At 37.8% G+C, this 12,953-nt stretch overlaps 1 protein-coding gene across 1 annotated transcript in view; it reads right to left on the minus strand.

Moving 5' to 3' along the window:
• Window positions 1–7,143: 7,143 nt before the first annotated feature.
• Window positions 7,144–12,953, minus strand: part of LOC117565367 (uncharacterized) — a 54,013-nt gene continuing 48,203 nt past the window's right edge. Inside the window, exons 3-4 of the mRNA XM_052002054.1 lie at window positions 9,900–9,965; window positions 7,144–7,892 (exon numbers count right to left, since the gene is read on the minus strand). Of these exons, the coding sequence (XP_051858014.1) occupies window positions 7,818–7,892; window positions 9,900–9,965 (141 nt within the window). The 3' untranslated portion in view covers window positions 7,144–7,817. The remainder of the gene's footprint in view (window positions 7,893–9,899; window positions 9,966–12,953) is intronic.

Here is a 12,953-nt window from a genome sequence, read left to right on the forward strand (position 1 = left end):
TCATTTGCAGTTAGCGTAAACCTCATGAACTTTTCTTCTTTTTTTTTTCTACCAACCAACTGTCAAATTGCCACAGTCAATTGCCGATTGAGGTTTCAGCTTGTTAGGCTCTTTTAGGGTATACGGCATAGACTCCACTCTAAAAACACAAAAGGAACGCAGGGAGGGGAAGGAAAAATCTGGGGAAACTTTTGGAGCGCGCATTGTCGTAAATGAAATGGTTTGCATTTTGAGGTTAGTTGCTGTCATAAATTTTTAGTGACTTTACTGACTTTGCCCTTTTGTTAAGGCAAAAGGGCAGCACACACAGCTCGTAATGCAATTGATTCGCTCTCTCTCCTCTCTCTTTTGCACTAATTGACAGCATTTGATAAATGCAATTGTTGGTATTCTGGCATTTGGCTTGGGTCATTTGCTTTTGTTTTGCAAATGGATTGGATTTAATTGGTCGTTAAGTAGTTTTAATGCCGCTAGCAGTGGATCATTCGATTCGTTGACTGTGCTCTGTGTGGTTGAGTCATAAATCAAAGTCAATATATAGTTGGGTGTGCAGATTGAAGTAACAGTAGTAGTTGGTTTAGTGCTTAAAGTTGCCCTCAAAGAAGTCACGTGAATGTGTGAAATATTGGAGGAGGAGTTGCGAGACTTTTGTAGAAAGCATGAAAAATGTCAACGACAACCGCAAGTCAAATTGACTCTGGCTTTGACACGTTGACATACGATAAAGGTATTTGCGTGAGGGCGTGGCACACACACCTCCACACACACACACGCGAGTATTGCTTGCAACGTTGTCACATGGCATTTTCATCAGAGGCAACGGAAAAGAAGCAAAGGAAGAACAGAATACAGCCACAAGACTCAGTCACAGCCTCCGCCTCAGTCTTCAACTTTAGCTTTAGCTTTTCAGTTCTCGTTTGCTGTCGTGTTCGAGTGCTTCATGTCATTATGTATATTGGAACTGAGCGGGCGTTGAGGGGTTTGGATGAGGTCTTCTTTTGGATTTGGCTTTGCTTACGCTGGGTTTCACACTGATTACACAAACGTGAGTTGGCTGCTTTCAGCATCGCGTTCTACATGCAAACATCAGCTTCATCTCGCTTTCCTTCTTTTTTTTTTTTTTTTGTGGGCCTCATACATTTATTCATGTGTGTGCCACAGTGTGTCTGTGTGTGTGTATGTGTATGCTCATTCATTCACTTATGCACTCATTCATTTTCATCATTTCGATGTTGTTAAGTCAGCAAAATTTAACGTACTCCACTTCTCAGATTTGCACTTACTCATCCTCTCACCCTCGTGTCTTGTGTGTGTTTCTTTTTTTTTCTCTGATATTTACCAAATTGGGTTGTGATTTTCTGCACCTTATCTCTCTTTCACTTTAAGAGTACGCCGTCATTCCTCCAAACATTGCTTTCGTATCCGATTCTTTTATGTTTTCATTTGGAAAGATTTCCAAAGGAACGAAACTTGTCGAGTAATTTTCGTATATTGAGTACCAAAGTCTCTTAATATTTTCTAGTGATTTGGCAAAACGTTTAACCAACAGTTTATAATTGCTAAATGTGTTTTCCTGCAGCAACTTTTGTGCGATATTTGCGCTAATTGTGTATCTGAGACCAGCTCTAGACAAGTTTGCTGAACCCAAAAATAGCATGTCAATGCATTTTAAAACTACTTTAAAAGTTTTCTAATTAGTTCTGTTCCTATCTTTGATGCTTTTTGCTCTCGCTTCGCATTGTTAAAAAATCTATGCTTTGATATTTGTAAAATCCAATAGAATATAAATTTTCTATTGATGCGAAAAATGTATTCATTTCAATAAATGCAAGTTTGTTTTGTGTGTGTAGTTTTTTCAATATTATTATTTAATATTTTGTTCAAATTTCACACATGAAAGTGCTTTGATTTTTGTGAAAAGCATATTTGGTTTACAAATTTATCCAGATGAAAACTTCATGTCGAAAATGTATCTATTTCTATATTCTTTTACATTTACATACAATGTATGTTTGTTTCTTAGTGTGTATTTATCAATTTGAATTTTATTTTATTTTATTTGCATTTCACACATGAAAGCAAAACAAAAATTTTAAAAATTTTTTCCTGCTATTTTTATGAAACTGCATTGTTTACAGAGGGCAAATTGATGTAGAATTATTTTTAAAATGATATCAGTAGTATTGTAAAATAATGTTATATACTTAAAAATGAATGATTTTTCAAAATTGTATAAGAATTTAATATTTGTATTCTGAGCTAAAACAAGTCAAGCTTTAGCCCTGATCAATATACATATAGAAATGGAATGACGCAGATGCGAAGACGTTGTTAAAGCAACGCCATTTCCGCGTAGCCTTCGGGCAGACTGTCATCAGCATTTTTGCCTTGTTATGCTCTGTCTACAAGCTTGAGTTTGCTGCCAGTCAGCCTCTCTATTCCACTGACAATCTTTAGCAACGTCTTTCATGCATTGACAAGTAGCTACCACGCCCACATTTTGGCAAGACAAGCGAGTCTGTTGCTGTTGGAAAGACTCCCACGTCAATCAGCTGGGCGAACGTTTCGTACTCGTTTTGTATTTGATATTCTACAGTTTTGCAATTGCTGTTGCCGCAGGCAGGCTGCTTAATGCTGCAGCGAAAACAGCAGACAGCAAAACGCGCTTTGAGTGGCCACAAAACGAGTGGGAGAGAGAGAGAGAGATAGAGGGAGAGAGAAGGGGAGACAGTGGAGAAGTGTTTTTGTAGCATTGACATTTACGCAACATGTCCCTGTTGCATGTTTGCAATTTGCATTTGCAAATAGTTGCAAAAACGAACATCAAATGTGGCAAATGTGACACGACTGTGGAGTGGCAATGGTGCAGCAGAGGGTGGTGAAGAGGGGAACAGGGGAAGAAGGGTGGGGGGATCTGCATTGCATGCATTAGTTTAGTGAGTTGTGTCTCGACCCGCTTGCTTGCTGACTTTGCCCCAAAGTTTGTAAATATGCATGCAAATTTTTCGCAGTGCTCCCAACTCTCGTGTTTTGCTGCACTCTCGCAATGCTTTCAATTTTGTTGCCTCACTGTGTTTACACACCCACACACACTCACACACATACACTTGTACATTGGAAACATGCATAGACTGAGTTATGTATGCGAAGCTGTCTCGCAGTTTTAGTTACAGTTTCGGTTTCATGTTTACCATGTTGCGGTTGTGGCCCCCTCTTTTGTTGCTGTTGCCGCATTTTTGCCTCGTGGCATGCATTTTGATAGTTTGCCTGCCACATGCCGCATTTGCACTGCTGCTGCTGCTATTGGTTTTGTTGTTGTTGTTGCTTAATCATAAATGCAGATACTTGATAACCAATAACCGATATCATCTCTTCATTTCTCAGCTGCATTTCAATACTTGCCATGAATGAATTTGGCCACATTTGCTTAAGGACAACTTCGAGTGAAACAAGTTTTAGGTTTTTTTTCTATATATCTATCTGGTTGCCAGTGGCTCGCATTGTTTTGCCCTCTGGCATCTTTCATTTGCAAATCTCTCTACTCTCGTTTACTCGTTTAATTTGCATGCCGAAAACGGCATCAGAATTCGTTTGTCTTCACCATATTGGCTGGCTAAATTAGCATATTGAGCGCTGGGAACTGTAGAATCTGTTATAAGCCATGTTATTTTTCTATGCATACATTGTTTGCACTTCAATTAATGCACAGATCCATCTCTCCTGGGACTGGCTCTTACCACAATTTTGTATGTGTATATAAAAATGGCAAAAGTCCTTGGGCGGAGTCAGTTAGTTAAAGTAAGAATTTGACTTGTTTTCCATTTAAGAATATCTGTATGCTGCCGCATTTAACATTTGATACATGCAGTGCTACAGCAATCATTTCAATAATTTCAGTAGTTCGAGATGCAAATTTTGTGTGCTTGCTATCAAATTTGAGTATTTTATACAATTTCAAGAAATTTGCATTAGAATCATATAATTTGTAGAATAGTCAATAGTATCGATTAAGTTTCATAAGTTTCATAATAGGAACATAATTAAGTGAGAACTTCTTAAAGTTTAAAAAAAAATGGAAAGTGAAATAATGAAAGCTATTTGAATATGGAAATTAGATGTAATTTTCTTGTTTATTTTTTTGAAATATTTATTGACAAGTAAGAAAGCTATAGTCGAGTGTGCTTGACTCATTTTCATTTAAAAATCATATTCTACAAATATACCGAAGATATACTTTAAAATACTAAAATGTCGGGTCGGAGATACCTTCCTTTTGTCTGATACATTTTTTACATATTCTGCAGGCTTAAATTCATATAGAAATATCTTTTCCCTTACTCTTTCAGATGTCATATAAAAGCAGAAGAATAATGTGAGTATAATTTTGTTAAATTTAATGACTGCATTTCGTTTTTATAAATACCAATAACTCTCTTTAACGCTGATGTACTTTAAACACACATACACTTCATTATGCCAAACAAAATACAACACGAATGTATTTCCTGTCAGTTGGTTGCGCCTGTTGGGTATGCAATGAAAATTTGCACTCGAATTACGTGAACCGAACAGAGCAATTTTGTTGCATGTTTTCTTTATTTTTGCGCTGGAAATTAGATGCCATCTAATTGCTACACACACACTGTGTATTCGTATGCTGGTTTGTCAACTCGGATACCCTTTCATCTGCCTACAAACCAAACTCCTGCCCTGCTTCCCCGCTCTGACACTCTTCAGCATTTATCTCGTTCATGTGTTGCGGGTTATTTGGGCAAGTAAACCGCAGACTGGTTTCCATTGACAAAACCGAAATACTGAAATTTATGTGCGACATTTTCTCACTCTCTCGCTCTCTCGAGCTGGATCTGGGCTTTTCACATACGTTTTCCAGACTATTTACGACTGTTTCAACCCGCAGCTGTTATTCGCGTGCCATTTTCTCGCTTTATCAGCACTTTGTTACGCCCTATAACTGAGTGTTGTGCGGGTGTGTGAGTGTGCGTGCGTGTGTGTGTTTGGCTCTGCGTGTGGATTTAATTTTTTTTTTGTATTTTCTCCCTTGTCCTTTCTCTCTCGCCACCGCCAATATTTTATCTCCATGAAATTTTTGCGCAAAAATTGAAATATTTATTTATGTTTTTTCTTTTTCGTTTTTATTATTATTTTTTTCGTTATTGTTGTTGTTGTGCGCTTTTCACAGCCTGCATCAGAGAGTGTTTTCTCGTTGACTCACACTCTGACGCACTGGGGTTTCGTCTTCGTTGTTGTCGTTGTCGCCATTGTCCTTACGTTGTCCTTGCGTCAAGTGTCAAACGCTGTGCTGAGTGGCCAACGTCGTCGCCGGCAGTTTCCGGCACACGTTCCTCCCCCCATTTCCATCCTCATTCCCATTCTCCCAATTTTTCTTCTTTCTCTTGCTGCTTTTTTTTTTGGGTTTATTTGCGTTGGCGGCAAAGTGTCTCGTCGCCGGGTGTCGCCACTGCGTTACTTTCACTCCAACTTCCCCAGCAGCAGCAGCAGCAGGCAACAACAACAACAACAAACAAAAAAATACGACCCCTCACTATCATACTTTTGCTACGTTTTCTGTTTGTTTTGCATTATTTGCTGCCTGCCCAGCCCTGCGGTTGCCTTGGCCCAAACTTGCCACATTTTACTTGTACCTACATATATATATTCAGATATTTTTCAAGCGCTGGTTGTGTTGTTGTTGCTGCTGCTGATGCTTTTGCTGTGCATATCTTATGAAATTGTTTATTTTTCTGGTGCTGTGTGGTGTGGTGTGTGTGTGTGTGCGGCAGTAAAATGTTTTCATGCTGCCCCTTAACTACTCAAACCTCTCGATGCCACAACACTCACTTCAGCCGCCTCTCCACGCTCTCCTCCCATCCTTCATCGTTTATGTTGAGTGCATAATGGTTGTTTACTTTTAGCCTTCCTTTTTGCCACATTTTTTTGTTGTCTCCTTTATGCTTTTTTTTGTACTTTGGCAGCTTTATTCACTTTGAAGTTTACTGCCATCGCCTTTTGGTCTCGATTGATGCTAACTAAACTCAATGATTTTCACTTCTTTTCCTTTTTGTCAAGTCTTTTCTATGCTCTGCACTTGGGTGTCTTGATTGCTTGTTGCAAAGTTTAAAAAGTGATTAAATACGCGATAAATCTGTGAATATAAGGTGGCCTTCAACTAAAGTTTTAATAAAATTCTTAATCACCAAAAAAAAAAAAATATAGCAGAGCAACACTTTTGTCACGATAATTATAGAGCTTTATTATTGTGATATTATATGTCTACCTTTTTAGGGTATCTTCTTAAAGTTGGTCTAGTCATGGTGTTTTGCCTTTCCAAGAAAGTTCAACAATGGGGAACGTCATGAAAATGTTTTTCGAGTGGTCATCAAATGACAAACAGCAGCCTCCCAACAATGGCGACTTCATCCTCTAATTTGCAGGCAAGCGTTAGACACTGCATGTGAGTGCCAAAGAAAAATGCAAAGCGAAGGAGAAGAAAGGTGTTGAATTCAACGCCTTGTGTGCCTTGAATTACAGGCATTTGTCGTTTGCCGTTTGCAGTTTGTACTTTGCAGTTAGCTGCAGTTGATGGGATTTGCATAAGCTTTAAGTCTTTAAATTGAATGCCTGGACACAAGTGGAGTGAGTGAGTTGAGTGTGTGAGTGTGTGTCGAGCACAGCAGGCGATGCTCGGCAGGCAACACTAATTGGTCGTGTCACAGTCACGTAGCCCTGGCCAGTGACAGAGTCCAGAGTCCAGAGTCTGGGCTACGCCTGAAGCTGTCAACTGGGCAAGTTAGCTGTGTGGTAACTGGCTTGCAAAACCCGAAAATATTACGTATACGTTGTAGTTGGTACATGGCAATCAATGCCCAAGGAAAGGACACACTTGGCCTCTCTCTCTCTCTCTGTTGTTTGCCAGAGGCTTGTCTCATGTTTATCCTGGCTGGCCAAAAGAAAATTTCCCTACAATGTACATACATATATAATTTATTTTATTTGCCATTTATTTTTTATGCTCATGCGAAAGTCAAAAGCTTTCTATGCAAATACGAGCAGAGCAACAACAATGACTCGACAACATATGCCAGAATGTATCTTTGTATCTTTCCTTTTTGTGGGTGTATCTAAGACAGTTGTCAGCCCGTTTTGCCCCCTTGTCTTGGCCAAGGCTTATTAGCCTGTTTGTTGTTCGTGTGTGTGTGTCTTGTTTTTCTCGAAATCTTTTGACAGCCGGCTTTGTTCTGTTCTGACCTCAAGTTTTGACCTGGTCTGCGCTTACATTTTGTTGTCGTCATCTCCTCCTGTATTTATTTGTTGTCTAATATGCATGAGTTGCTTCTCGTTGCAAAAAGCTGTAAATTTGAAACATTTTACATTTATTTTTTTGGTTTTTCCATCTAAATTTTTGTATAAAAGCCATTTGTGTTTGCAAAACGTTTAGGCAACAAAATGTAAATTATTAGACTTGTTACGAATTCCAAATTTGAAAAGAAATTCAACATGTGCAGCAAATTAATAAAGCTGTGGAATTTCATAGAGCTTCATCGAGCACATTCTAAATTGCGCAGTAAAGGGAATTTTTGTTTATTGAAAAAATAAATAGAAATACAAAACGAAAGTTGACTATTTAACTGAGTGATTCAATTATTTTATCGTAACATATTTTATTTTAACAACAAATTTACAGAGAAGTGCTATGCTGGAATTTTAGTATTTAGCTTGTTGTATGCATTTTATCTGGATTTTGCTTGTCTTTCTGCTTGCTTGGCTTGTAATGCAATTAGGACGAGTTACATTTGGATTTAGTTGCGGTCCTTCCTGGCAACTGGATTGCCTTGGCTTGATCTTTTGCCAGTGACGCTTTTCATTCTGCTCAGCTGCAATTTAAGCAAATAGTATGTACAAAATAAAAAGAAAAAGGTGGAGTGAAGAAATTTCTCATGAATAAATGCATTTACGTTGTGTCTTTTTATGGTCAACTCACCCACCCACCCACACACACACACATACATAGACTTGGGCTTAAGGGAAGCTTTGTGTATGCGTATGCACAAAATCCTTTTGTAAATATGATAAAAGTCATGGATTAGAGTGCAGCAGCAGCAAAGAGCTGCAGCATATGCAAGCTTTCAGCTTTTGTTAATATTTTACATTGCTTTCCGTCTGAGAATAAATGCAATATCTCACAAAAGTTAGTAAAAGTAAATTCGTTAAGCTGTTGTGGCCAGAATGGAACGTCGCCAGCGCCAGCGCAAGTGAATTTGCTGTGTTGGGGGAAACAATGAAATCCGGCTTCGGTTCCGGGCAACAAAACCAAGTTTGTCGCAGAGTTTGGAGAAATATTTGCACGACGAAATGACAAATTAATTGCGAAAATGTGGCGTTTGCTTTGCTTTTAAAGCAAATGTGCAAACAAATTTTGCAGCAAACAAAAATGCGAGCGTGTTCCATAGTGTATCTTGATCCTTGGACTGCTGCGGATACTCTGCACTCAGCCCTTTTTTATGTTGCTGCTGGTAAATTAAATTCCTTACTCTGGACAACGTTCTTCCGGGCGAGCGAAAATAGCGAGCGAGTTGGTGGGAAAGCGCTGAGTGGGGAGAAGCGAGCGGGCCAACGTTAACGTTAGTTACATGAGCACAAAGTAAACAAAGATGTACGACAAATGCAACAACTACAAAACGTGCTTGGTTGTTGGCCAAGTTAGTGGAGCAGTTGCAGGAAGGAAGCAAGAAAGCAAGCGACAACATTGAAGCGCCAGTTACATGGCACGTTGAACTCATAAAAGCAGCTTTAACTTCATTTTGGCCAAGTTAGCATCAATTGCAGCGAGTTACCGATTGATAGACACAGCGAACACAGCAAACACCGAGTTAACCTCGATAGTGAACAAGGGTTGAGTTAGTTCATCAGTCGCATTCAGACTTCAGAGACAGAGTTGGCAATTAGTTTGCATTGCTTTTAGAGTTTAAACTACTGAAAACTTTTCCCATTCTGTAATTTATTTTAGAAATTAGCTGCTTATTTGCTGCAATAAATAAACCTAATTAAAGGTTACTATCTTTGAAAAAAATTAATTTGAATTTTAATTAAAGTCAATTTAGAAGCTATTTGAAAGAAAACTCATCAAAGAACTGCTAATGAATAATAAAATATCAATAAATACACAAATTCCATTCCACAAATAAAATTATCAGAAAGGAAATCTTCAATGCACATTGATGTCGGTTAAAAAATATACAAATTAAATTCTCAAATCGATAGCAAATATTAAACTTCAATTAAGTATATATTTATACCTTTTTGTGCGTAATTCCGTCAAAAGCTTGGGTCAAATTCAAAGGAAATAATTGCCGAAATTCTTGTACTTATGCAAAGAAGCAAAAACTGTCAATTCAATCAAGCAAATTAGAAATTTGCGATGCGACTTTGCTATGCAACTCATATGAGTTTCAATAGAATTTGTGTGTTACATTGAAAAGCGTTTGGCACTTTTGAAATGTTGGCAATTAATTTTCTGCTTCGACGGCTGCCAGTTTGTTGATTTGTGTGACATTTTGTACAGACAAACATGGCCGTAAAATCAACCAGAGTTGAAGGAATGGAATGAGAAACAAAGGAGAGAGAGAGAGAGAGAGCAGTCGATATATCTATAAATTCTCGACTTACTTTGATGTCATTTTAATTACATTTCGAAGTATCGTGTGCCAATGGCAATGGCAAATACGAATGCGAATGCGAATGGCCAATGTCAATGGCAAAATTTCATTCGAATTTACGCTTCGGACCAAAACAAAAAACTCAGCCAAGTTGAAATGTTTGTTATGCTAGATTTATGGATTTTACAGTGCTTTATAAAATGAATTTTCTTTTTATCGACTTACCTCAAAAAAAAAAAGCATTGCAATTTCAGTTCTCGACAGTTTTTGGCATTTTACACTTGTGTTAATCTGCAAAAGAAAACAAATGCAAACAATAATTAAAATATTTATCATTGAAACTGTCAAATGCTAAGCTTTCATTTCATGGAGAATCCAATGAAATGCTTGAGCTGATAAGCATTTTAGCAATTTGTGCAAATATTTCACAGAAATCACAATAAGCATTTAAAATACAAACATGTATATTTATCTTTTCATATTTAGAGCAAATGCCCTGCAGATACAAAATGAGAAAAGAAAATATGACAAAGTCGAGTGGAGTTTGCGTTTGACAAATTTCAAGAGAATTTCTAAAGTCATTTCATTGAAAGCTATGAAAAAGTAAATTCATTGAATTTATTCTAGTTTGTATTACAAATTAATAATGCAGGGTATAATTTAGCATAGCATTTAGTGGGCTTTGTTATTATTCTCATTTGGAAAATGCAAAATCAGCAATGCGTAAACAAAGCAAACAAAACAGACGCCACTGTTTTTGCCTATTTATAGTTCATTTAGAGACGGACGAAGCAAGGCAAGGAACTGTGGCATGTGGCATCAGGCTTGGCTCTTGACTGGCGGCATGCAACCCACACTAGTGTTGTGTCGACAGCAGACATTGCTGCTGTAAAACCAAAATCATTTTCTCTTTTTTTTTGTGTTCTGTTATGTATTAGAAATTCAAAGTGAAAGAGAGAGAGAGGGAGAGAGAGAGAGGAGCACAACTCGCTGGCTTTGTATAAATATTAATGAAGTAGGCCATAGAAGTGCGAGGCGAACCATTGAGTGGGTCGTTCACGTTGCTATTGAATGGCGCATTTGTAACAAGAAATCCTGGCCTATTTACAAGTTATACTCATACTTTCCCCCACACTCGCTCCCTTTCTGCTTGTAGTTTAACTTGTGCGTTTTGCTGTTATTCGAACTCAACAGCCTCCTTCTGTTGTTTTGCCTACGCGTGTGTATGTGTGTGTGTGTGTGTACTCGTATATTCATGTTGTTGTTTATTTGCATAAGAAGTCAATAAGCACCGAGCATAATAGAAGCTGAGCGAAACAAGCTCTTCAATTTCCACTTCCTAGCTTTTTGCTTCGTTCGTTATTGTTGCCTTGCGGCAAAGCCCCTTCTTCACTCTCCTCTCTCTTCTCCCTTGCCACGCATCAGCGCTTCAAACATGACGCAGCAAATGGCGTGTGTATTTAGTGCGTAATTACCAAACCAGGCCAGACCAGAACCACATTAGCTAGCCTTTAGGCTGGTGGATGGAGAAGGAGTTTCAAAAACCAGACACAGTTCCCCAAAAGATAAGTCCATGTTTTTGGTCCAGCAAATGGCGCTTGAAACGATAATGCTGCCCATCGTGCGGTTTGCCAGCAACAACTACAAATTCGAGCATTTACGTATAAATATCAGAATTAAGTTGCTCGACATTGTGAATTTCTGCTTGAGTAGAGCAACGAGTATCTGACTATTCAAATTTCTTAAAGTAACTGGATTGAAGACAAGACTATGCCGTAACTGGGAATATTTCATTTGTTTAATGTGTCTACAGGTAACTATAATGTATCTTTACTTAGTTTAGCTTACTGCTGCAATTATGATACGAAATGAATTACAATAATTGCCTCAATTGAGGTGGAAATTCACAGCAGAGCAACCTGCCGATTAAGGCATTTTGTAGCAGCACTATTTCTAATTGTAAATGACATTTGCTCCCTCTGCTGATTTTGCTGCAGCACGTTGATTGCACACTCAAAGCTCATTAAGACGCCTAGAACTCAATGCCAGATAACGACAATACAAAATGTCTATTTCCAAAGAGTGCTTCGCATTTGTGGGAGACACATTTGCAACATTCTTACGCACAAAACTTATAGCACACACGCACACCTAAAGAGACAGAGAGGGAGACAGAGAGAGAGAGAGAGAGCGAGAGCTGCTGACAAAAGCCTTGATTAGAGCGACAAGACACACTCGAATCCTGCAAGTCCATTAAAATCCACTCAAGTGCACTTAAACGTTTCCGAGTGCTTCCCAGGATTGCAATACTCGTCGTTGCTGTTGCTGTTGCACTTGCGATACGATTTGACTTGAGCTCTGCTTCCTCCTTTCACTTTATTTTTTTGCACTTCTGTATCTCCATATCTATTGCTGTTCTATGCTCTCTAATGAGAGTTAAGCCTTTAAATCTTTTGCGTGTGCATTTCCTTTTTATATACTCTGTATGCGCATTAGATTGCTTAAGAGTAGTTGCAGCTTAAATATTAATGTACAAAGTTTTTCCCTACAAGTTATCTTTTCATTTAAATTTATTCATCCAAGAATTTCAAGATTTCTCTTGAAGTTAAGTGTATTATCTATCTCCTCACTTAATTTTCTTTCTAACTTTCTTTGACTATATTATTATTGTTATATGTTTTATTTTCTATATATCTCTTCCCATAGGGTAGAAGGGTATTAAAACTTTGCATTTCATTTTCAAAATAGTACTGGAGGGTTTTGCTTTTATTGAAATTGGGTAGTAGGTATCTAACGCGACTGTACTTTTTTTTTGTTTTAATAAATACTATTCAAATATTATTATATATGATATTTATGATTATTATTTTTCTTTATAAATGATGTATTATAAACGAGTGAATATCTTTATGAATACTTTAAACATATAAGCTACTTAAATTGCTGTCTTCAAATAAAAATCACGCAAGCATTGACTACTAATCTTTTCATCATCAAGCTCTAGAATATCTGTTATTCTGTCATAAGGCTTCATCTTGTAATGCAGTTTGCAATTTTCATGTGGATGAGTAATCGAATGTGCTATTTGTGCATTTTGCTGTTGTATAATCAAGTAAAATTGCCTGGCATTGGCTCGTATATCATGGCATCCCTCTTTCTGTGATTTATGCCTTCAAAATGGCCATTAAACTGCCGTAACCCGGCTGCAGTCGCGCTATTAAAGTGCAAGCTGTGCAACTAGTTGCATGCACCAATGAAGCAAGCCATTAAAATTGTTAA

Source organism: Drosophila albomicans, chromosome 2L (genome assembly GCF_009650485.2).
Source record: "Drosophila albomicans strain 15112-1751.03 chromosome 2L, ASM965048v2, whole genome shotgun sequence".
Classification (NCBI taxonomy): Eukaryota; Metazoa; Arthropoda; class Insecta; order Diptera; family Drosophilidae; genus Drosophila; species Drosophila albomicans.